At 45.2% G+C, this 26,896-nt stretch overlaps 1 protein-coding gene across 3 annotated transcripts in view; it reads right to left on the bottom strand.

Annotated features, from left to right (window-relative positions):
• The window catches only part of INPP5A (inositol polyphosphate-5-phosphatase A), a 262,018-nt gene that overhangs the window by 164,883 nt on the left and 70,239 nt on the right, over positions 1–26,896 (bottom strand). For all 3 annotated transcript variants that reach the window (XM_040606001.1, XM_040606000.1, XM_040606002.1), the window contains exons 3-4: positions 15,859–15,959; positions 13,167–13,254 (exon numbers count right to left, since the gene is read on the bottom strand). In XM_040606001.1, coding sequence (XP_040461935.1) covers positions 13,167–13,254; positions 15,859–15,959 — 189 coding nt within the window. The remainder of the gene's footprint in view (positions 1–13,166; positions 13,255–15,858; positions 15,960–26,896) is intronic.

Genomic DNA, 26,896 nt, shown 5'->3' with positions numbered 1-26,896 from the left:
CCACTCAGAAAACAGCAATACTTGAAAATGTTTGGACAGAAGCAGCAGACTCTTAGCCAGACTTCATGAGCAAAAATCACTAAATTTGTCAAAATGACTAACCCCCACATTTCCATCTTTTTCTCTTTTGTTTTATATGCTTTGCATGTCAGACAAATTATCAGGAAAATACTCCTTGTGTGACATTTCATTGCTTAATGCTTTACTGGTGCCGTAAAACAAGACAACTGCTGAAATTATAGGAAAATAAATTTGTAATTTCTTCCTCATTTAGCCATTTTTGAAGCTCGTGTATAGGAAAGTCATTAATGTTATGTCCTCCTATCGATGTTCCAAGCCTTTCAAGGGATAACTAATGTTTTTTCTATACTCTTCCATGTGGCCAGTTAAATTAGACACATTATTTGTGCTGTTAGAGAACACTGATCAATAGACACTTGGAAAGCCCTCTAAAACTAAGTGGAAACACTTCCTCAGTGTCAAAGGGTTCTAGTTTGGGTTTGTACATTGCAAACATCGTTAAATTGAACAGAGTAGTTAAGTGTGTGTCTGTGGCATTTTAATACTAGCATCAAAATCTCTGAATGTTAATTTCTCTTTAGAAGCTCTGTATGACAGCTGGTATGCACTGACCATCATCACGGTGGTTTCAGGGAAAGAGACGCTGCTCCCTCCCCACCAGCACCAGGCCTTTTTTAACTGGCTTTGCTCATGGGGAATTACGCCACTGCCTAAATCCACTAGACGCCTGCTCACAGAGCCTGTGGGTTTCAGCCCAGCTCGATTTCACTGAGACCCGTACAGTTTTTTATTCATCTTTTTTCCCTTGGAAATCGAGTTGTTTACTGCCTTTTCACATCAACAGTAGTAATCTTGACATTAGGATTAGGTAGCATAATACAACAACTCTTTTTCTACTATCCATTTGCTTTTAATTGTGAAAAGTTGAGGTGGATTTCCAAGCCTTTTTGAAATGTGTAGCTGGTAACTTGGTTGCCACATGATACTCATAGAAAGGCTATGAGCAGACTCGGGTATTGCTTTCTTTTCAGCTACGAATACTGCATTATAATGTTATTTCAGACAATAAATAACCCATTAGTTTATATCAGTAAATAGCATACGTATTGTTTTTCTATAGAGTCATGCTACTCTTATTTAAGAATTAATTCAATGCCTCAGACAAACACATTAGCAAGTTCTTTAAACAGCGGTTCATAATTTCTTAAGCAATTATCTTCACATTTTCCAATCTCACATCTTTTCATGAAAGCCAGAGCTGTTCCAAATCAAACATTTTGTTCGCACAAACAAAATTCCTCACACACATTACTTGAAAAGAGCTGTTATAAAATTGTGGCTCTGCTAGTGCAATGTATAAATGGTCCTGCCCTTAGCCCTACTGCATATAAATGCAAACAAGATATCCGATTGCCCCACACCTTAATAATTTGGAGTTTTCTCGTAGAAAGACAAAGCGTGGCAACTGTGCCACCAGATTTCTAAAGGGGACCTACGCAGGGCTTTGCAAACTTCAAGTTAAAGCATTTACTGTATTATTTGTGCTATATCTTCAATTATTTCAGTGTTTTTCATTACTGTTCTTCCTGTTTCATTAAATATTCAATATCTTCCTAAGCACTTAGCAAACCTTTATGCAAAACATCCTTAACACCCTAGCCCCAAAGAAAAGCGCACTTTTCTCCTCGCTGGCAGAAGAGGTGGGCATGATGGAAGCGCAAGGGCTGGCAGTGGCAGCTCAGCCCTGCGGATAGCGGGGGCCAGGGACCTGCCCGCAGGCATCACCCCTGCCAGCGGCTGGGCGTCCAGACAGTGTCACCCTGACACTGGGGGTGACAGCGGGGCTGCTGAGCAACCCCTCCACAGCCCTAGGAGAAGGCTGGAAGGATTCCTGTGTTTTAGATGGGAAGGGTTTAGTCCAAGTAAGTATACGTTATAGCATTTTAATGTTTATTGACATATGTTCGCCAGATGTGCATGATGCAGCCACCGAAGCACCTACAACGAGCAGCTGCCTGCAAATCAGTAACGTGAAAAGTTATTAATCTTTGGCCACAGATCACTTGCAGATGAGCTGCTAACAATGGATACCAAGCAGTACTCTGCTCTCCCTTCTGCTTTTTGGAAAGCTCCCTTGCCCCCACCCCAGCCTGGCCAGGAGGGTGCTTACAAGTAAACACGGACAGGGAAACGTGGTGTCCGCTTCCCCAGCGCCGACCAGGGAGCCAAACCTGAGAAATGCCACAGCACCAGGCTCACAGCAAGCACAGGCCATGAGGCAATGCTCGTGTCCTGGTCTGGCGCAGTTCTGCTGTGCTCAGCACTCGCCAGCAAGCAGTGCGGGGGCCTTGGGGACAGACAGACTGCAGACTGGGTGCAGTGATGTGAATCTTCTCCTGTGCTCGTGGAGGGGGGACGGATGCCACAATTGAAGTTGCAAGCTTTTTGTGCCTCTACTAGGACAGCCTTTGCTCTGCAGAGCCTGTTCTTGGCTCCTCTGTTGAGAAGGTTTTCTTCCTTTCACCCCAAGAAGATTTGCTGTGCCGCTCTTGGACTTCAAAGAAACTTTACTAAAATAAAACAAGATAAAAATAAAGGCCTGAAAACAGGACTTTTATTCCATTCATAGCAAATGAAAATCTCTAATAGCCATGTTTTCCCTCAAAATTTTTTACTATTTGTATGCAACAGTTTATGTATCAGACAATTCTATTCAACCTTCAAGACAGGATTAAGAAGAATAAATTCTAAATAGTATATACTATTAAAAAAAAGGAAAAAAGCTAGAGTAAAACTTGAGAACTGTCATGCAAATAGCAGGCAGCAAACACTAAGCTGCAAAGGACTCTTGAGTTAAAGCCTCAGGGCTATCCCTGCAGTATCAGTGATCTGTTAAGAGCAGAGCTGTCAAATAAATGGAATATAACTGAGAAGACTTAACGTTTTGAGATGTGTGTTGAGCCAACCAATAATTCTTTCCATAGATCTTCAGACAATTTACTTTCAGAACACACAATAATCAAATATGCAACAAAGCAGAAGCAAACAAAACCGCAACATGCTCCTACGCTGAAAGGAGAGCAGTTCTCCTCCGTCTTTTGTTGTGTTCCTCACCAGCTCAGAAAACACCAAGTGCCACCACAGCCAGAGGCAGTGCCACTGGCCAGCACATCGCTGTCCAGCCTGGCCGGTGCCAAAGCAAAGTGGAAAGCTGCCGGTGCAGCCAAGCAGCTTCCAACCCATGGCAGGAGCCCCGGGCGATCCCCCACGCACCACAGAAAGGGAAATAAGCCCCCTAACCACTGTCAACCGCAGAGACTCCTGAAACACAAGGGAGGGCATGGGGAGCCCGCGCTGAAAGGTCCAATCAAGGCATTTGAGGTTTAACATCACTGCTACTGCCCTCTCCGCTGTCCCCAAACCCCGCTGGCTTCCACTAGCACAAGCAGGGAAGTGCTGCTCCGCAGGACCACACTCCCACGCCAGGCAGCAGGATTGCTCAGACAGGGGGCTTGCCAGGAGAGGGGTCTGCCCGCCGGCAGAGCCAGGGCCACAGCCCCTCCAGGAGGTGTCCATAGCTGTTCCTCCTCAGCCAGGCTCCCCCATGGTTTGCACTTCCACAGAGCTGAGGCCAGGCAGCTGCGCCCCATGCCCCTGGCCTCTAAGGTTAATTTTAAATGACCTCGGCTCTCAGGAAATTCTGAACCGAAACACTGATACCAGCGGCTGCAAGGTTCGGTGCTGTGCACGTGTGGGCGAGTGGTGTGCCTCACAGGTACCTGCCCAAGTAACCCAACAACCACAGCATGCCTTGCCTTGTATCACAGCTGTAGTTTTAAACAACAACAAAGTTTGTTTTAGCCTCTCTTTTCTGACAGCAATTACAAAAGTCTTAATTTTTTAAAGCTTAGAAAGAGTTGTTTTCCCCTTGTGTTCAGACACTATAGCCTATATTTTAGTTTTAAATATTTCAGCTGATTTTTTAGATGTAAGGGTTTCTACAAAAACGGGTTATGATTTTTCTTTACAAATAATCCCACGTTTTTTGTAAACACGTAGTCTGTCGCATGACTACAGTATGCAATTCTGAATATAAAATCCACAGCCAACAGAAAATGCAATTCCACATAAATTGTAAATCCATGGTTAATACAAACAGTATAATGATTCTACATATAAAGAAGATGCTATATCACCAATTTCCTCAGCACTAGCACCTTTGAAAACAACAGAAATCGACCCAAGACTGTATTACCGGGCTACTGATCTGTGAAATGTCTCACAGTTTTGTAATCGTTCCTCCTCTCTCAATTATAAAGAAGTGTCAGAAAACTGGTGGATGATAAGCCATGAAATTCCTCACTGCAAGAACTTTACTTGTTTCAAAAATGCACAGAAAAAGAGAGAAGTCAAAGCCAGAGGAAGGTACCGCTGTGGCAACACCTTTCACATCCCATTTCCCATCCAAAGGAAATTGGAAGCAACTATGCAACTGCTGACTCCCCTAAGAAATTAAGTGGGAGATTTCATTTCAGGTGGTTGTAAACACATGTCCATGTCACAAAATGACAATACTTATACAATCATTTTTTTCATGACTTAGTAGAAGTTAATCCTTCTGCTTCTGACGTTCACCAGCTTATTTCAAACTCCACCTCCACCCCACCCCAATTAAAAAGAGACAAAAGCTAATGAAGAGGTCAAGTTTTGTGACACAGGTTTCAAAAGCTTCCAACCGTGTATTTCACCAAGAACTAGGAGGATGTACCGGAATGAGACTGTGTATTACGATTAGCAAAACGAGGCAGGCGGCTGCGGGGACACGGTAACGGCAGGGTGCTCCGCGAAGCCACCGCTGATGTGCAGCGCCACCGCGCGGCTCCGCCCGGCTCTGCAGCGCCGCTCCCCGCAGTCGGGGGCTTCAGCTCGCGGTTTTCATTTCGCTTTTCCTACCCCACAGAACTTACCAGCAGGCACTTCTGTGCGTGGCTACAGATTTGCTGCTGGCGTTTTCGGTGCATTTATAGGGAAGACTAACGTGTTTTTCAAATGGTTTTATTCCTTTCGTTCTCACCTAGGAAGTGGAATTAGCAAAAAGCAAAAATGAATTAATTATCCAAGCAGCAAGCATCAACACAAAATGGAGCGCTCCACGGCGTCTCTTGGAGGCTTGCCGTGCTGATGTTTGCCTCACTTGTCATGAGAGGGCTCCCCCAGGCATCCTCTCACAGCCCACCAGCCTCACACATGCTCCTATGCACTTGAGTACCAAGAAAAAAAATTCTAAAGAACGCGCATAGTAAAGTTTGTTTAAAAAGTTGTTACCAATTTAAAAATGCTTATACTAACTCATTTCTACAGGGAAGAAAAAAAAAAACAAAAACCAGACAGTGAGGCAGAGGGAAACATTTGATCAGAAGTGATGTGTGGAAGCTGGTGATGACAAAATACTTCTGGGTTTTTCGTATGTGCTTGTCAGAAAGGAGTCTGTGGACTTTTCTTCGTTTCAAAGATCGTTCCCTGCAGGAACCTCACTAATTTTAGGAGAGTCTACACAGCGAGTGACAGCCCCTTGGCTCCTCCTGCAGCATGACCTTCCCTGGCAGGACAGCCCTGGCCCCATACATCCCTCCAGACGCAGCATCTCTGCCAGGCACTGCTTCTGCCACGTTCTCAGGCCAGAAATGATGTTCTGCTTCTCTGGTCTGATATATTTTTCAAAGATAGGATCATAAAACCAAACTCAAGTACAAAATGAAATTCCATGGAAAGGAGAGGATGGGGAAAAAGGAGAAGGTGGAAGCAGGCTCATGCAATTAGCAGAAGAAAATTCAAATCGACTGCAGTAAAGGATAAGCCTGGCAAGAAAACACACTCCCAAAACTCCCATTCAGCCAAGGGCCACACTGATACCCAGCTACAAATTGAAGACTAAAATCAACATCGCAGCTGGGTCAGGACTGCTTCTGCTCGTGTTCCCAGAACCCAGGCCGCTGCGCTTGCCTCAGCTGGGCCGGGGAGCAGGGCACGATGGCTCTGTGTCTGAGCGTGCACCCGGGTGTGCACGGCCCCCCACCCCCCACCCCCCACCCCGTCGGGGCGCGCCATGGCCCCGCAGCCGCCCCCCCGCAGCCGCCCCCCCGCAGCGCCCAGAGCGCCCGGCGGCCCCAGGACGCAGCCTGGTGCTTCAGCTCCACCTCCTGGAGAAAACTCGTGTTTCTGCAAAAACTGGAAAGTCCTTAAAAGTGTTAATGGAGGAGCGGGCTGAGAACTAATCAGGCGTGTGAATTCCCCCAATATTCAATCCAATTATGTCTCTCTTCCTAAATCATCTTTTTTATTTAACAAAACTCTAAATTGCCACAGCTAATAAGCTCAGAAGAATCAGTGTACACCATTCATTTCTGGGAACAGGCCGATATTTTCTAAGATCCATTAATAACTATGACAGGATTTATGTACAAGATAAATTAATTTCAATTTCCTTTTTCAATTAATGGCCAATTATTCGAACTCAGACCAACCAAAAATATTACTAAAGTATCATTAATCTAACAAAAATTAACTTTACTATTCTCTCAGTAATGAGCACATGTAATTTTAAGATAAAATAACATACTTGAATAAAATGTTGCCCATCTGTATTTTTAGGACCACTGCTCACCACTGGAGCCCTCTTAGTCACACTAGCTCAGGTTATTTTTATTATTATTATTAAGGATAATGACTTGAGCAAAGGTCTCTCCTAGACCCTACCGTACACCCCCCGGTGCTTTATTTAGCTAAGATTAAGAGGCATTTTAAATCTAAAAAACTACTGGTACAGAGTGCATGGAGTAAAGTTAAAACAATCAGGGAGGGGGACGAACAACCAAACAACAACAAAAAAAGGGCATAACCATTTTGTACATATTATGGCAATGCCTGTACTCATCTCCCTAGTACAAGAGCACATCGTGTTACTGCAGAATTTGAGCCTTCTGCCCTCGTGGCGTAACCCACCCTGCCACGCAGCCCTCGCTGGGCGCCCTGCTCCTGCCTGCTCCTGCCCCACCGCTGGGCAGCCATGCACCGTGTCCCTGCAGGAGGCGGAAGCTGGGTTGGATGGGGGTACCCCAAGTGAGAGTGCCTAGGGCAGGGGGCGGGCAGGCCACCCAAGGACGTGCGGGTCCCCTCACAACACCAAGGGTCTGCGTCCCGTCAAAGAGGGGGTGCAATGGCAGCCCCCGGGTGTTTCCTAGAGAGCTGCTCATCAGGAGACCCACACGTGCCCCCGGCTGAGCGATGCCTTCATCATCTTCGGGGAGGCAAATACCTCGGCCTCTATAACCCAACCACAGATTTGGCAGGGGGTGGGGGAAGAAAGCCTGCCAGAAAAATGGACTGTTATCTGCTGCGTTCCCCATTAATAATGTGTCTTTGCCCATTTCCTGGATGGTTATTTAAGGGTAGTTTCATTTCAGTAATTTATATCAGAAAACTTGAACTTTATAAGAAGGCAGTCACGTGAGCACAACATTCTCTCTCCTTTCTGTTTATTTGTATTATCAGTGCAAAATAATGGTAAATACTTGTGGTTTATGGCACTGGTGCTGTTTAAATACATTTTCCTGATGTCAGAAACACTGGTTGTGAAAATTACCTTTTTTTTTTTTTTCAATTTGGAAAAAATCTACTATGTAATGAACTAATTACAACACAATATTACTAGCAGGAGCAAACAAACTTCAGCTCATCAGATATATAGCTCAACAGCATTTTTTTCATTGAAGGTTATCTATCAGGCTGAGCAAGCAGACAGGCAATTGAGGATTCTGTTTATTTTTTAAAAATAAATCTACACTGAGAATAAAGCAACTACCCTACTGTGCAGATGCTTCCACAAATCAGCTAGGTGCTGTAACAATCACACAGCTCCTAGCATGCTCCCTAGAAACTGGAGGCATGAGCTGGTGACAAGCTTGCTCTGAAGAGGCTGGGTTTGCCTGGAGTCCTCAGGATCTGACTTTCTGCAATAAAGATTCTCTCAAGACAGCAAGTATGTTTTAAGCCAAGCAGAGTTTTCTTCTGCCTTCTTTTAACAATTAAAAAAAAGAAAATGCATTTGTGAAGCAATATAAAACCTTAATTGAATATTCCAGAAATCAATAAATACAGGGCACAAACAAAACTACCTTTGATCTAGTTACAATAAAAAATGTCACTGACATCAACTTATTTCTGGCTGCTATTCAGCTTCAGTATGAATGCTCTTACTCCAGAATAAAAGCACCTTATTCACAATTAACATAGGCTACTTGAGAAGTATCAATAGGTAAAAGTTCATCAAACCCAACTATATCTGAGTAACTCTCCACATTGAAAAGCTTTATAATTCATAAATATATACATTTATAAATAAAAAAATTATAGTTTACTCCTTACATGAAATATACCAAGTACATTAAAATTAACAGAGAATATAAATGCTAGGATGTTGGGGAAAATCAATACAACTGCAAAGACCTGCTTAATTAAGAGTGAAGCCCGTTGGGTATACTCACAAATAAATAAAACGATTGTACTGAATTTCTCAGCTTCTCAGACTTTTACCTATTTCAGTTGTCTTATATCCGTCTTTTCACTGATTATACATTCTCTAACAGAAACTAAGACCTACCTTCTAGATTGTGTTTCGTATGACAAAAGAAGTATTGTTGTTTTAAACTGAGATTTACAGGAGGCTGAATTTTAAAAAGCATTGTGAAGCTATTCGAGTACCTGAAAATTTCTGGCTAGCACATGCGCCAGCTTGTCCACACTCATTTGCTATCAGTATTTCCAGTCATAACTGGAACAGCATCAGAGCTGCCTGTTCAGTTAATCTGAAACTTCTGGGAAGCCATCGTTATGCTTGCAAAGGTTGTCACCCACAAACCTCATTCATAACTGCCGGGAGCTCTTAACTCCAATGCTGTCACCTTCCCCAGAGCTGATAAGCATAACTCTAATGTAGCGCCTTTCTGCCAAGAGATTAATCTTCAGATCATTTTTAAATTTTATAAAACCATGCATCTCTGATGCATGATATGAATTGCTTCATCCATGTGCACCTGTGTGCTGCCCCGCACTTGCCATGAAACCTCTGCTGCTCACAACGCTTGGCCTTAACAAAAGCCTTAGGTCAGAGTCACAGCCAAAATCTGACTCCCTGCCAACCCCTGCCTTGGAGACAGAGCTGACTGCCCCACCAGGGCCAGAGACCTGCTGCGAGTTGGCAGGGGGCCAGCGGCATCTTCACACGTCCCCTGGGCTGTACACTCACTGCTTACCCTAGGGGCTGGAGTTTTCTTTATGTGTGTTTTTTATTAAGTTTTGAGTGGAACAAATTCCCATGCAGCTTCACCCCATCACCTATGGCAGAACAGGGCCAACCAACAGCACCACAGTTTTCTCCCTAGTCACAACACTGCTCCCTCTCTCCCCACAAATGCCAAGCCTAAAACCATTTAGATTTGGTATACATGACTGTAAATGACAATACCTGGTATTAAAATTTGTGTCTGGAATGATGCAAAATGAACCATTTTGATCCTTAGTGAATTTAGAGTTTTTAAAACCAAATCACTCCATGAGAGACACCTCGTTACCATATTGTTTGGGTTTTTATTTTTATTTTTCAACACTCATCCTAGTTTGCCCTGAGCTGGAAGAGAAAGGCTGCACGCTGATGGGACAGACTACTGAAAACCTCTTCTCATATCTCACTGTCATTCCTAACACAGCCAAGCAGAGTAACTATAAGCAACAAAATCTAATTTAGCTTTGCAGGAGCTCAGCCAAGGAAAGCCTTACAGAAGAAGTGTTGCCAAAACTGCTAGAAAAGGGATATGAGAGCAGCAGGGGTATAGGTTAGCCAAACCGTAACTACTTGGGCTTCTCCGTTTCTAAAGCAAATAGCCTTATACAACAATATATGTGATAAATGTTTATATTTTAAAGATTGAGAGGTAATAATACAGCAACTACAAGGCTAGAATCTGCTGCCAATGCTGTGCCATAGAAGGGATGGAAAAAAGCCCACAGAAGTTAAAAGAACTTTGCAATCAAACAGAACTAATGAGGAAAGAGGGAGACACGTAACATCATACAAGCCAAACCACATTGGAGATAAGACTAAAACTTTACCCTAAATGGACACACCACAGTGATGAAATCCCCGTTCAGAGTCACCCAGTGCATAAGTTACACGAACACAGACTGAACAGAAGAGCTGAAGAACTGCCACTTCAAATCACATGTGTAAAAAATCATTTTTATGAATCTTAATTCATGACAGTAGTCTCAGGAACTATGTGTGGGGGCTGTCAGCATTAGGCACCAAAAACTAGACTATAAGAATCAAAAGGTTAAGAAGCTCAGTATGAAGGTGCATCCTCTCTCCTTTCTAGGTTTGCTGGCTTTGTTCCAAGCCACTACTGCTACAAGTCTAACAAGGAAAGTATAAAATATTCCTCTAGCACACAGCATTTTCTCCTAACAATAGAAACATAAAGTGTAATTAAATCATTGCTCAACTTTTGGGGTTTTTTTGCTTTCCACACTGAATTGATTCAGCTCAGAAAGGTTCTTACAGGTTGGAAAGAAAGACAGACAGAAAAAAAGCCAGAAACATAGTTCTATGAGCCACATCCACCTTTTCATTATGCTTTCAAAAATTCTGATGCAAGAACTGGAAGCCAGAACACCCATGCTACCTACCTTCACTGTGTCTGTATACAGAGACAGAATCACCATCTTTTATATACCCCTTCTCGACTAACTACACTTTCAAAGACTGCTTTCCTTCTTGCACTACAGCACTGCAACAGGATCTTGTTTCTAGCTTGCCCAACACAACCTCTACATCCCTTCCAGAAGCGCTCCTCTCCAGACAGGGAGTCCCCTCTCCACCGGCGGTACCGTACCAACATGCAGTGGTACTATGCTCATCGTTGTTCCCCAAAACCCATGTTGATTCTATTGGCAGCGCTTTTACGCCCGCTGCCAGGTTACTAACACACATAAGCCTACCTCTGAGAAGATCTGAGGGCTCCTATGGGAAACGCCCTCCCTCCTGCTATGGCTGCCATTTGAGACCAATGGAGCCGTTTCCGAACCATTTAACACTACTTTACTGGTATGTGTAGTGTTATTTACAAACAGCCTGTCATGCAGGGCTACATCAAACAGCTTTACAAACCTTTTTACATCTTTATAGTTATTAGTTCAACAGAGAGTAATTTAATCAAATAGTAAAAAACACATGTTTGATTAGACTGTTTTCCATGGAAAATAATACTGGTACAGGCAGTCTCCCTCCTCCCACCCTTTACTGACTGAATACGTTGACAGAATTTCTTTTTCCAGGAAGGCCTAGTTTTAGTAAATACAGGATGAGAAGAAAGCGATATGCAAAGTAATGTTTATGACAGGAAACAGAGAATTATAAAGGTGGTTGGGGAATACTGCAAGAAAGCACAGTGCCTAGAAAATAACGCTAGTACCTGAAACAAGGAACCACGTTATTTCTTGAAGTAGGAACTCTGCAAAATATAGAGCTCTTCAGAGGCACAAACAGCACGTGTCCTACAGCTAGGATTGCTGTCAGCCTCATTAAGATCCTTTTCATTCACCACAGTGGCATGAAAAATAAACGTACCTCATAAAATAACTTCAAAAGTACTGTGACCATATAGATATTATAGGTTGCATTAGTCTTCTACACTGCATTTCTCAAAATAAGATCACAGATGATTATCCCTTTCTCCCCCATAATCACAGACAAGTCTAGGTCAGAACGGACCTCTAGAGATTATCTGGTCCAACCCTCTCCTGAAAGCAGATCAGGTCAGAGCCCATGACAGCTCTTCTCATTGTATTTGGAAGGTGCTTGCTGCAGGTGTGCTGCAGCACTGCAATGAGACCCCTGCGGGGTCTTTGTCAGTGAGCAGGTTTATTAGGATGCAGTTCTGACCCATAAGCAACTCCAAAACACACAGTTCTGTACTACTGCCCTTCATCTACCAGGTCTTTCTGAACATCTTTGGCACACTGTTTTAACATTCCTGACTTGGGATTTGTCCAACTAAGGCTCAGTGAAGCTGATAATCTTGTTTTTCTCCTTTTGATGAGAAAGAGGAAAAAAAAAAAAATGCTGATATCTCTCCTCCAGTTCCACAGTACCTGGGCTCCTAGCCAGAGTCATTAAAAATGAATAAACAAAAACCTTTCCAGGTTCTTATTCCCCTAGGTTATGCACTACCAAGCTGGGATTTGTGTGCATGGTGGGGGCTGGTTTTTCCTTGTTTAACTTCATGTCCCAGTCACTGCCTTCAGCTGCCAGGCAGCACCAGCCCACGTGCAGAGCGCCGAGCACTGGGAGCGGCTGGGGAGCCTGGCCAGCAGGGCTCCTTGGAGCCACCAAACACCCACTGAGCAGGATCCCATGGGAAAAGGAAGCTGCTGTCCTGGAGGCAAGGGAGATGTCACCGATTCACCAGTAAAGGGCTGCTCTTCCTTGTAAAATCTAGCAGTAATCACCTAAAATAAACCGCAGACCTGTTTGCACGTTGCACAGTCCCGGCAGCGATCATATATCACTTCTACTCTGTGTAAAAGGCAACTCTGCACACAATCTTGCACATTTATCTGAACATCACTTTCATACTAGTGGAAACTTGTGCCCTGGCTCTTCTCATGACCCGATGGGTGAGTGAGCTCTAGAGACTCCTAACACAAATCCTGAACACGTGCCAAGCCCTATCGCCAGCTAATCATGCTTCAGAGCTGGCACCAACTCAGGCTGTCAGACAGTAATGTGCTTTCTTGAACGGAAGGCAATTCCAATTCACAGAGAAGGTCGGTTGTTAGAGGGAAAAAAAAGCCTTAGGCAATTTTAAGCAAAAGACTTTCCATGCATTCTGGTAGTCTACTAAGTTTTAAATGGATCCTCTTCTGTGGAACCAGCATTTACACACCTGACAAAGTAAACCATCTTAGTAACGATGTAATCCTCTCCATGGTGGAAAAAGCTCACACTCCCACACCAATCAAAAAACCCCAAAAAGTTTAACAAAAGAAATTCACCATCTGTTGAACTAAGCTTGTGAAATAAAGAAGTTTACCGTAAAATGTTCCTGTGATTTATAGTTCTCATCCAGGTAAACTCGAGCTCTGTTGTAGTCTTTCATCGCATCACTTGATAACAGTTCTCTACAAGAGAAAGAAGACATTGAAAATGTAAAGGGAGGTGCAAAGAGACCATATTGCTTTAGCATCGCTGTCTGTACTGTGATGTCCCCAGTATCACCCAAAGGAACTCCAGGCCTTCACCTCAATGAGGTGTGACTTCCAGGGAGGAAAGTTTCCCATGCTGTGGCCACCTGCCCAAAGCTTTGGAGCTGACCACATCGGCTACACTGTCAGCATGGACGATGAAAGCCCTAAGTGCCATCTGGACACAGGTGCAAAGGACTTGAGACTCCAATGACCACAAAGTTCCATAAAATTAGGTGATTCATGCTAAAGGCCTTATGGTCTCAGTGTTAGAGCTTTAGTTTCCTGAACGCTGTCAATCTGCTGGCAGGCACGCTGGGTTCGCAGCGGCGTCAAAACACCTTTTTGCCTCGACAGAGGCCGGGGTCAGGTGCTCTTGGAGGCGGCTTTTAGGGAACCGGGCACGCCTGAAAGGGGGGAAGAGGATGGAGGCCACCACCCTTTGGTATTTGGATGCATTTTGGTGCAACAAAACGAGCCCCCGGCACGGCTGGGAGGCACAGCTCTGCTCCGCGGTGCCCCAGGGTGGCACCGAGCTGCACCTTCGGGGGGGCGGGCAGGGCCCGCGCCTGCGGGTGGCGGAGCCGCCGCCCACCTCCAGCAGGGGGCGCTGCCGCCCCGGTCGGCCAGCCCAGCCGCGGGCGGTGCAGGACCGCCGCGCCCCGCAGCGCCGCCAGGAAGGGCCAGCGGTGCCGGTGCCGCTGCCCGGGCCGGCGGGCTGCTCGGCCCCGCAGACGCAGGCCTCAGCCCGGCCGCCTCCCGCCCGGAGAAACTGCTGGGCAAGCAGCAGCGATTCTCTTTTCTCGTGTGTGTGTGTTTGAGAAGCCCTCCCGGCCGCAGTGTGCTCCGAGGGAACGGCTGCCCCTGCCCTGCAGCGGCCCCGCAGCCACCGGGAGCGAACCCACCGCTGCTCCTGCCCCGAGGCTCGGCCACCGCGCAGAAATAACCGTGTTTCTCACTTCTTCAGACTCTGCGCATTAGATGTGCCGGTGGCTCTGGCAGGATCCCTCCTGAACAAACGGTCAAGTTGAAGCTCATCTCTCGACCCTGACTTCCAGTGGGCGTTTTTGTTACGGAGCTGTGCGCGGCGCTCACAGGCATCGCTGTCCCACATGCCCCAGTGGCACCTGCCATCGAAACCGTCACTGCGGCACAGGCCCTGGATGCACCTACCACGAGCACGGCCTCACACCCAGTTCAGCGCCTGAACACACTTTCCAAACACGAAACTGTTGGATTATCAGACAAAATAAGCTTCATCTTGGAGATGACAGGGAAGAGAGAGACCTATGTTCCATATCTTGCAGGATTACCTTGCTAGGACATGGCCAGAGAAGACTTTAATTACTTTCCAATTTCTTAAAAAATGCAAAGATACAGCGTTTCCCTAGTCACTTCCTTCTGCAAGGTCATATGACATGCTGAAGTTGAAAAGTATTTTGAAGCTTATCCACTTTACACATCTAATGACTTCTGCTTAGAACTATATACCACGTTATGTACTACAATTTTCCAGTTACTGGATTGGGTTTGCTGTGGCAAGGTTTTGGTAGCAGGGGAGGGTATGGGGGTGGCTTCTGTGAGAAGCTGCCAGAAGCTTCCCCTGTGTTTGATGGAGCCAACGCCAGCTCTGAGATAAACCCGTTGCTGGCCAAGGCCGAGTCCATCAGCCATGGTGGTAGTGCCCCTGGGATAGCCTGTTTAAGAAGGCAGAAAAGTTGCTGCACAATAGCAGCTGCAGTGGGGCAGAGGGATGGGAATACGTCTGCAGACACCCAGCTCAGGGCAGGAGGTGCTCCAGGCACCGGAGCAGACATTCCCTGGCAGCCTGAGGTGAAGCCCATGGTGAGGCACGCCGTGCCACTCAGCCCATGGAGGTCCACACTGGAGCAGGGGGATGCCCAAAGGGGGCTGTGACCCTGCAGGCAGCCCGTGTTGGAGCAGCTCCTGGCAGGGCCTGTGGCCCCGTGGGGAGAGGAGCCCGGGCTGGGGCAGGCCGGCGGGCAAGACTCGCATCCCCGCAGGGGACCTATGCTGGAGCTGGCTGTGCCTGAGGGGCTGCACCCCGCAGGAGGGACCCATTTTGGAGCAGTTCATGAAGAACTGCAGCCTGTGAGAAGGACTCATATTAGAGAAGTTCATGGAGGACTGTATCCCATGGGAAGGACCCCATGCTGGAGCAGGGGAAGGGTGTGAGGAGCCCTGCCCCTGAGGAGGAAGGAGCAGCAGAGACACCATGCAATGAGCTGATCACAACCTCTGTTCCCCATCCTCCTGCACCGCTCAGGGGGAGGAGGGAGAGAAATCAGGAGTAAAGTTGAGGCCAGGAAAAAAGGAGGGCTGGGAGGGAATGTGTTTTGAGATTTGGGTGTATATCTCATTACCCTACTCTGATTTGATTGGCAATAAATTAAAACTTAATTCCCCCAAGCTGAGACTGTTTTGCCTGTGTTTCTCTCCCCTGCCCACCTGAGGAGTGGAGTGACAGAGAAGCTTTAGTGGGTACCCAGTGTCCAGCCAGGGTCAACCCACCACACTTACTTAACAAACTTGTCCACATGAGACATGGAAGCTTCATAGTTTTTTCCTCCAAATTCTTGACAGTGTAAAGCCATGAAGTGGGGCTTGTGTGCATGTACAACCTGAAACAAACAGATAAACAAATATTAACAAAGTTGTATCCATAACTATTACCTATAACTATATAACATAAATGACACAAATCCAGATGTGTTATTTCTGAAAGGAGGGTAATCAGCTGTTACCTGAGAAGCAGCTGGCAGAAGCGTAATACGCCAATAAGGGGAGCATCATCTGTGATGCACATAAAGGACTCATAATACACAGTAATTATCTCAAATATTTTTAGCTAGTGTTTTCTCTTTTAAAGTAGGAATTAGTCCCTAGGCATTTAAAGCAAATATATAACCTCTTCCAACTCATCTCTAAGAGGACCTAACACCACTGATGTGATCAAAACATCTTTGTCTGGGAACTGGGAGAGTTCGAACACCTGAATTAATGTTAAGTGGGTTTTTTTTCCACTTCTATAAAATATCTCATATTAGCTCATGACGGAATACTGATTAGCTGTCACATTTGATATTTTTATTTATGGAGTATCTTATTTACAAAAGTATCTAAATAACACACACATTATGGTATACATACAAATTATCTAATACAGGAGACACATAAATCCATCATGCTATTTCAAGTGTTAAGTCTTGTAAAAAGCAAGTATCTTAAATACTAAACAGTCAGCACTAGGATGCAATTATCATACTAAAAAACTGGAACACAGCACCAAATTAAATATATAGTATTTATAAATTTGTTGCTGCTTTAAACACATATTCAGTGTTACTTTCTCCTAATACATTTTCTCTGCATTAACTATATTCAGCATTGCAACCAACACATGTAAAAATGTCTGTGTGGGTATTAAGTCTCTACAACTTGTATTTCATGTCTTATCAACTTGTGAATTAATGGACACAAGCTACAGAATTATGTTAATTTTTTCTGAAAGGGCAACACAGTCTGAAATAATCAATATGTGCTGCTGCTGCTAGCATACAGGGTAAATAACACGTTAAAAATCTGAAATACGATTCACTGTTATTTTTGACTTGCTGGCATTCGGCAGTCCCACCCAGCACAGAAGCCACATTGTCCGTGCAGCCATTCAGAGGAAGAACGGCCTGGTTTCCATGAGCTGCTTTGAGCAGAATAATAAACTAACTCCTCTCCCTGTAGGCTTTGGTGCCAGCAGGTCCAGGGCTCTCTACCACACCTGGGACACAGCATCCTCCCCCACTCCTGTACCGGGGATGGGTGGCAGGCAGAGATGTGCAGGAGATTGGCACGATTGCCAGAAAGACTCCTAACTTCACCATACTGCAGTGAAGAATAACTGGAAAAAATAACAGAGATAGCTCTCCTTTTGTACTAATTTTTTTTGCTGCTGGTACCCTGCAACTCTAGAAAGGGGTAGACACAATAAACCTTTGCAGTCACATGCCTTTAATTATGTAAATTAATAACGACTAACATTACTGTTAAAAGGTCTTTAAAAATATTTCTTTTAAGCCAGGGTAGAGAGAAATTGTCATTTGATCTGATGACAGAATGCAAAATTCCTCATTCCTGACCATGCAAAAAGCGTCATTAGAAAATCAAGCTCAAAGGCAATGAATTAAAGAGTAGCAAAATCTGAAATGCAGCCGCTTTCCATTGAGCAAAAGGCAACAGCAATGCATCCCTTCTTGTGACGGCAGCATAGCGGGCCAGCTCAGGGGAGCGCAGCAGAAGGGACCGGCAGCAGGTCCCTCCGCGACCCAGGAGCACCGGCACATGGCACCGCTTGTCTCTGCTGGAAGGACCCCCCCGCAGCACGTGCCCCGTGCGCCACTGGATGCAAGGAGGTGAGTCGACAGTAAGGTCATATCCCCGGCTGGCCACACATCACTTCTCCGGGATGCCCCACGGACACCGCTCTCCATCAGAGCCTGGAGCAGGCATCCCGGGCCGCAAGGCAGGTGCTGTTCATCGGTGTGCACCCAGGGCCGGGGCAGCAGCGGCGAGCCCAGGTCCAGCAGCTGGGGAGTGGGCAGTCGAACAGCTGGTGAGCCCTGCCCCAACTGGACCATGGGGAAGCCTGGCTACAGTTCATGAACACTAGACCAAGGGGAATACAGCATGCTACTATTCATACAACACAGAAAATTCAGTGAAGTCTAGCATTTCTAATCTAAGCTAGATTAGACTTGCAAAAAGGAGACAACGGCTGCTGGTTTCTGAGTGATTTCAGCCAAGTCACTTCCTTGTCTGTACCTCGTCTTCCCCATCATCGAAACAAATCTTGACACCAACCTGCTCAGTGAAGCATTTTGAGGTAAGCTACTGACAAGTGTTACTATCTAAAGGAAAAAAGTAAATATTCCCTCACACATACATGCTTGTGGATCTTTGTGCGCTTTAGTTCGCTCATTAATGCCAGTTTCTGCCTAACTATGCTGTGTAGCAATATTTCTTTAAAAATAGGCCATAATCAGCGAGGACTGAGGATGAGCTAGAGCAGGACCCAATGTAAAATTCAACTGAAGGTAGGGGCAGAAGAGACAAAAAACAAAGTGGACTACAGAACAAGATGGCAAAAAAACCCCAAAAACTCAAACAAAAAAACCCCTGGAACCCAAGAAATTATACCCAACTGGAACACGCACAGACTTCTCCTTTGATATATATTTGATGGTTGTGGTTTAATCCCAGCTGGTAACTAAGCCCCACACAGCCGCTTGCTCACTCCTTCTCACCCAGAGGGATGGGGGAGGAGAGTTGGAAAGGAATGCAAAATTAGAGGGTGGAGATAAGAACAATTTAATAATTGAAATAGAATAAAAAAAGAAAGAACAGTAATAACAATGACGACAATAACAGTTATAATGAAAAGGGGAAAGGAAAGAATAAAATCCAGAGGGAAAGGAAGAAAGGCACATGTCGTGCACGATGCAACTGCTCACCACACCAACCCATGCCCAGCCAGTCCCTGAGCACTGACCTGCCCCCCTGGCCATCCCCCGGGCAGACATACCAGGCACGGCGTCCCATGGGATGGAACACCTCTTCGGCCAGTTTGGGTCAGCTGGCCTGGCTGGGCCCCCTCCCCCTTCCTTGTGCCCCTCCAGCCTTTTTGCAAACAAGGGCTGAGGAACTGAAAAGTCTCACATCAAAGCCAAAACACAGCACTGTGCTAGCTCCTAAGAAGGTCATTCAGTCCAACCCAGCTGAAACCAGGACACTGATATTACTATGAAAGCTTACACTAATACTAGCTGATTTTATAGATTTAAAAGCAATTAAGAGAAAGCTTTGTTGAAAGAGTTTTTCTTAAATAATTTGTCCAACACCAAACACAGCACTGAACAGGTCTTGTATCTAAACTGGTTTTCAACATACAAAAAGCAGTTTTTGGCTACAGCTATCAACATTCAGGAAAGATGTTCCAATTTCCAAAAAGTCTAGAATGCCTACTTTAATTTTCAGCAAGAACTGTTAAACAGAAACTTCAGAGCCATGCTAAGCCATGAAAACCAAAGTCCAAGATGAACAACTTCTATGTGCAACAGCATTCAACTTTAACGAACTGCAGGCAGCAAGATGGGCACCCGAGTGGGCTCCCTGGGTGCTCCAGCTGACAGGGGCATGCAGCACCGGCTGTGGGACATGTCACCTGGCCCGTGGCACAGGGGAGGCTCTGCCCACAGTCACAGCATGGGAACGACGTGGCAGAATGGAAACAAGTGTCCCTGTACAGATGCTCCTTTCTTCCTAAGGCACTGCCTTAAGGGACGACCTGAGAGCAGCCTGCAATCACAGAATCCACCAGCAATGAACTAATAATCAAGCATCTTTATGAAGTTTAACTGGTTGGTTCATTTTCTTCACTATCTTGGACATAAATATTAACCAAACACACCCTGTGAAGTCCAACTTTATAACAAGGGTCATTTGTGGTCCCCAAACAACATGCAGTCCCAACTCTCCATGTACTTTATTGCTCCAAATCAGTTTTGGCTTCCAATTCCTGATCTTATCTACTTGGATAGCGCTATGAAATTACCATAATTAGAAAACAGTTGTAACTATTTAATCTTGTAAAGCAAATGTATCCAAGTCTTACTCTTTCAGAGCAACACATCCAGTGACTACCTATTGCGAATACTGCAAAACACACATGCTGGCACACTGTGTTATTAATTTTAACGGTTACAACAGTTTGCTTCATTAAGATATCTTCTTACACAGCTAATAAAGCTAATAAACTGATAAGAAAAAAGTAAAAGAAATGGTTTCAAATAAGATCTAGGCATCAGCCATCTCACATTTATGGATGATGAGTAACAGGGAACCTTGAATGTGGAGCCCTGCCTTGAGAAAACACTGGAGAACAACTTTACTGTGCTACAGCAGCAGAAAGTATGTCAGACTCTGAACCAAGATGCAGGACACAGGTTTTCTGTTGACATTCAGATCCTTGAGCTCGAAATCACAGCAGGTATTAAAAAAAACAAACAAAAACCAAACAAAAAACCCCAAAAAGCCCCCCACAAAAACCCCACAACACAAAAAAAACCCCCAAACCAACCAAAATCAAAATATATGCCATTTTTTAATGAGTAAACAGCACTAGCTTAATAAGCAATGGAAAGGCCTTCATGGCATTCCTTGCAGGTTAAACCAAAAAAACATACCTGAATATTAGTTACATCCTTTCATATAATAAATCCCCTCCAACTAAGAGCAAATTGGCTCCGCTTCATTAAGTTTTACTAGTTTTCTACTGTTATAAAAGAACAAGCAGTACCTAATATTGAGTAATGAATGCTTCAGAGCTGAAAACTCACAGTTGCCAGAGGTTAAAGATCATATACAAGATCACATAAACACTGAATTTGCATCTACAGTAGCACAATGTTTTTACAAAGTTGAGCATTATTCTCTATTTCTGGACAAACAAAAAATAGTGTAAAGGAAGCTATGATTAGGTGGTGGATTTGGGGATATGGGTAATTGAGCAAGATGCTCCAACATAGTTCAGTAAAGTAAAACTGGTGAAAGTTACAAAGTTCACCTCTTTCCATTCCTACAGGACTTTGTCTATTTGAACAGGGGGCAGGTAAGGGGACAGGGTGGAGCAGGGCACCCTTGCAGCCGGGGTGCCCCAAGCCCGGCGTGACGCAGGGCAGAGCAGGTGAAGGTCTGCTGGAGCTGTGGCAGGAGCTGGGAGAGCCCTGCCCCGCGCTATGCAGCCAGCCAGCCCTGCAACGGTGGGATGAGGCTCTCAGAGGGTAATGCATGCACAGGAGTGAAGGCATCATCTTTAGACCTTGATCCAAGCAAGGCAGAAGAAGAACTAGAGCCTTGATCTCCCATATCCAGGATTACTTTTTTTTATTTTTAAAAAATATAGTCAAAATATCAAAATATGAGCTTTAGTTTGCTTATGAAGCGTGCAATATGTACAAGTAAATTTAGCATTTGTGGTCCTAATGCACTCCAAGTATTTGAAATTTCTGTAAGTCTGAAGAAGGAAAAAAAAGAAAAAATATTTATACAAGAGCATAAGCAAGCAGCAGCCATTCAGATAAGCCTGCTCCTTGTATTTCTGTATGTGACATTAGCTGACAAATCCAACTCCTAGCTCTTGTTATGTGATACAAGAGTCTGTGACAGCCTTAGTGGGGTTTTCTGGTTGAAACATTCTGAAATTCCTTGTCGCTGAGACAGAGTTGTCTTCTATTGACGTGAAACGTCTGATGTTACAGTTCAGCCATGACACAGGAACATTATTAAAATCTTAAAGCGTTCTATAATTAAGAAATGCTGAAAATAAGGTTGCCTGTGGAACCCGAGTTAAGTCCCCCTATCTAGGAAAATTTAGTGATGTTATCTATAGTCTGTCTATGTGAACAACCCAACAGACTCGATCCGAGTTGTTCCAAGACTTTACAATAGAGGTTTGGTAGCAACCCATCTGCCTCACTGGTTGAGCAGCAGAGATCAGCGAAGCACGTGAGGCAGAGGACCACGGGGCGACAGCGAGGGGAGGGGAAGGGGATTTGCCACTGCTGTGGCCAGTGTGGACCTGCCCTCACCCCACAGCAGGACAGCGCGGGCAAGGATGCACCCAGGGCTCTCCAGGGGAACCGTTACTAACGGCCTTCATCTCACAAGCAAAGCAACCCCTAGCATCCAACCTACAGAGGGGAGAAGTGCTCCCGCTGTGCCTGCAAGTCAGAACTGTGCTCCGGGGGCATAAAGTCATTGTTGAAAGACAGAAAAGCCTGGGTGAATGGGTCACTGCTGCATGGCCTCAATGCACCTTTGAGCATCCACAGCTGAATATCACCTCCAGTGCATTACCATACCAGAGCATGACCACAGCCAAGAAAGTCATTATCTAGCAATTGCTACTTAAATTTTAAGGTACTGGTATGCAGTAAACTAAGTACAGGAAGAGACTGACTTGCAATTACTTGTCAGCTATGCACAGCAGAGGTGACTCCACAACTGGCTCTTTACTGGTAAGGATACCATAGAGTCATTTTAAAGTAATTCCTTAATAAAGGGATTTTTCCTAAGCCCTTACAAAATAACACAGGAACAATTTATCATCAGCCAGATAAGCAGCTTTACACCCTCCCCTATTACTCTGCCCCAAGGTACTCCCAGACCTGCACTCACGGCAGGGCTCTGCCACAGGTCAGGAGTCCTCCCAGCTCTAGGATACCCACACTCTAGTGCCCAGCATCTTCCTCCCTGTTTAGAGATCCCATCACTGTCTGCAGTCTGCATCACATTCTGATACCCCTCCTTCCCCAGCCTGGCTGGTCTCTCCCAGGGGGAGCTCCTTGGTCTGCTCATGCATGCCTCTCCACCCCAGCCGCCTTTGAAGGACGGGCAAAACAGAGCCCTTTAAATGTGCCCAAACCAGAACCATCGCTACTCTGAAGCCTGCAGTTGACAGAGCATTGTAAAAAAAACATACTACCAGAATGTACATACACTTATTTTTTCAAACTCAGACATGAGTATCTTTAAGTCTCGTTTAGAGAAGTAGAAAGCATTGTATCCTGGAGGTTCCCCCAAAAAGTCAGATGAAGCACATACATGAGAAATTGTCAGCTTAAGCAGGTAGGGTTTTTTGGTGTGTGTGTGGGGTGGTGGGTGGTGGGGCATGCGTGGTGGGTGCATTTTTTGTTTTGGCTTGTCGTCTTTTTTTAACAAAGCATATGAGACAGAAAACAGTAAGACAAGTTGAGAGTAAGGGAAAAACACGCTTCCAAGTACAGGTTATGTTTATGCATTAATACACACTATCAAAAAAAGAACCTACACAAACTAGTACACCAGAGGCATTTACTTGGGGTGTACGCTGCAAAATAAAAGCCGTGAATAAACTTCCCCGAACAGCCATTCGCCATGGCCCCACTCCCCGAGGACATGGCACCTACAGCATCTTGACAGGGGTGGCACAGGCAGTAGGGAACGGGGTCTGGGGAGCCACCACCACCCCCCTGCTTCAGCAGGCAGGCTGCTCACCCACCGCCGCAGAGGTCTCTCCTCCGTGGAGCAGAGGGAGGTGGCGAGTGCCAGAGACCCATTTTCTGCTCGCGGCAGGCGCAGGATGCCACAAGTTTCTGTGATGTCAGGGCCGGGCTGGCTACCGGCTGCCAGGCACCCAGTGCGGGCACCCAGCACAGGCACAGCCCCGGGGCCGCCAGCCGTGCCCGCCAGCCGTGCCCGCGCCTTCCCCTGGCGAGCAGCTGCGGGGGCTTCAGTTCCTCCCTGCCCACCTCACACCACGCCAGCAGGCATCACTACCTTGTTGTCAGGCTACAGCTTCAAAGAAACAAACAAAAAAAACCCCAAACAAACCCACCTGAGGGAAATGCACCAATGGAAAAAGGTCCAAGATCTAAACTGGCAAGGTTTGCTGGTGTCTGTAACACAGCGTTTGGGTTAGTCATACTTTCTAGTCAAACAGGACTAAGTCCACTAAAATAATTAAACCACCACCTTTCTGAGTGGTTGTGGGGTTTTTTTGGGTGATGTTCCTTTCTGGGTTTGTTGGTTTTTTTTTCCCCCTTTTCTTTCTTTCTTTCTTCTTTCTTTCAAAAGGGCAATACACAAAGTTTCCATGCAGCAATACCAACATGACCTTTAACTTTTATGTAAACTTTTAACTTCTGTATTACTACAGATACAGGCTCTAAATACTGTCAAACACATTAAGCAACATGGAAAACTGCATTAGGGGGAAAAAAACCCAACCACCTCTGCCTCCACATTTTCACCTAAAATGACCATCTGCCATGAATGCTACATGAAGATCATTACTAAAATTAGTAAAGATTTTCAATAGCTCCAGCTCCTGAACTCCTCCCACTCCAGACTCTAGGCCCAGTGCAGCTGAGAAGTACAAGGAGTGGAGAAGGAGGAGGTGAAAAGAAAAAAAACCCTAATTAAATAAATCAATCAACGGAAGTCCTTTCTATGTGCCCCTACAGCCCTCCCTTGCAAACAGCTTCTTGGATGCTCTTGAAACTTCTTGTTTGCCCATATATTTTTCCTGTGATCTGACATTAAGGCTGCGAGCCTGGGCACTTTATACAAGTGGGACAACAATCTGGTTTGCATATTCTGTGAATACTCTCTAATTTGCGTAACATCTAGTTCATCAAATCATCCAATTTCTTGTTAAGCACTAAACTCTTACCCATCACATGCAAAATGCTCCAAACCACTATTCTCACAATCTGTTTCCACCCTCCCCCAGACAGCCTCTTTCCTTCCTTGTTTCCAAGGTATGTTTTTGGGGTAAGAAAATTTTTACTGAAAAAGAGGATGGGAGCCTAAACTAAAATATTTTAAGACCCAAGTTACCATTCACAGTTAAGTACCAAGTAACTATTCACAGTTAAGAGATGAGGCATAATAACTGGCACCGGGACTTCAGTGAATCCTGCCTCCCTATGAAAAGCTTCCCTCCCCCACCCCCAAGTTCACTGTGGTTTCTGATTATCAAGTCTTGCTTACAAGACTTATTTCTTTTATCTTGATTCCAGTGGATTGTTTTCAAGCTGCAAATACGATTTTCTCCTTTAAACACTAGAAACTAGAGCAAACTCTGCAAACCCTGGGATTTTGCAACATCCTTCCCCCATAACGTCTGCTTCCACTTCTAACAAGTGTGCAGATTTTGCTGCTGGAAGTTGCACAGCATGGCGTGGAGGATGATGTGCAGGAGTGCAAAGAACAAGACAGCACTGAACTGCCCAGTTCCTTCTGCAGTGCTCAGGCTGATGACAGGGACAATTACACCACAGGAGGTGGACAAGTTTCCTAGCCACAGGCAGAATTTGCTGCACATAGGGGTCACATAGCACTGGCTTAGCAAAGCCAGGCTGGCACAGCTGCCTCAGGACACAAGCGCTGTGCAACAGTGGTAACGATCCCACTCACCTTTACAAAATGCTTACACATTTCTCCAGCTGAAACCAGCCAAAGCACGCAATGCGCTAAGCTGTTCCAGAACACACTGACAACATTGTGCCTTTTTGCTCTGTGCCCACAGGACCAATGCAAGCCCAGGTCACAACTGTTGCTGCCCGAGAGCTAGAAGTGAATAGCTGACACCTCTGAGGGGGCCACTGTTCACTGCATGAACAGAAGAAGTCAACCTCCCCAAAGACGCTCCTGACAGGCAAACCATGTTCTCCGCTTAATAACCTCTGCATGCCATTTAAGTACTTTTTAGCAAAGTAACTGCTTGTTGTTTGTCCTCCTCCTTCCCTAAAGGTGACGCCCAGTAGGCTGGGTATCTTTTCTCGGATATTTTACATCATTACAGTATTCCCTGTCTTCAGGGGTCATTTATCTTCCAACCACTGTTAAAAAAAAGAAGGCAGAACAGAAGCTAAGGAGAAAAAAAAACCCAAGTAGTTTCTTGTAAAACCATTTAGACATTATTCCCATGCCCTTGAAAAATTTTGGTGGCCTAGAGCCTATTCTGACCAGCCAGTTACAGGGGCTGCCAAAAGCATTCAGTTGAACAAATGCTGTCAGCTTCATACATTACATAGATGGAAAAGGTGTCATCTTTTTACTAGGGTCTAAACCAAAACACAGTCTGCAAATCTACAGCATTTAAAATAACTGACTATGCTGCCAAGGAGATTATCAAGCTTCTTGATGGTTATGATCAAATTGTTTAATGAATACTAAAGGATTTTATGAAAACTACTAAAAAAGTCAAATACCCTGGAAGAAGAACAGTGAATTGTTCAGTAATTATACAGGTAGGGTGTTAATGGTATTAAGGGAATTAGTTGCGCTAACACATTCACTGATAGCCTGACTGTTGCAAATCAGACATCAATTACATTAAAAGTCTGTGACTGTAGTCCATCCCCAAAATTGTGCTTCCTATTTTTAACGTAAGTTCCACCCATATACACTAAAAGTTGTTCTAAATCACCCTTTTCTTTTGACCATATTCGAAAGTAGCTGACCTATTTTTAGGTTTGAAGTCACAGACACCACCTAAGATTTCACAGTGACACAGGACTGCCTTTTCAAGCACAAGCGTGCCTTCTTGCAAGCAAAGATGTTTGCAACAAAATGAGCTGTGACTGACAACTGGGAAGGGACTTTGAGAGTAAAGCTCAGAAAGAATCATCAAACTTAGAACAAAGAGAGCTTAAATGCACCTATCAAAAGGCTTTAATGTTTTAATTCTACATGCAACTTGTTTGCAGACCACACGCAGATACCAATCTCCTCTTTATTGGGACAGCAATTGGAAAACCAAACTGTGTACTGAAAGCAAAGCACAGAAAATCCTGCAAAGGTGCCCAAGGCCCCACCGTGCCACCATTCTGCATGGGTTTCCACTATCCCGCAGTCAAAGCACTTGCTGTCACCCAAGTAAAGCTCTGGTGACACAGTGGCGCTGGGGACAGCTCAGGTCAGGCCCGGGCTGCCCACTGCACCCCCTGCAGCAGTGGCACTG

The sequence above is a fragment of the Falco naumanni genome, chromosome 9 (assembly GCF_017639655.2).
Source record: "Falco naumanni isolate bFalNau1 chromosome 9, bFalNau1.pat, whole genome shotgun sequence".
NCBI lineage: Eukaryota > Metazoa > Chordata > Aves > Falconiformes > Falconidae > Falco > Falco naumanni.
The sequence above is the reverse complement of the archived record's forward strand: the minus strand, read 5'-3'. Positions and strand labels throughout refer to the sequence as shown.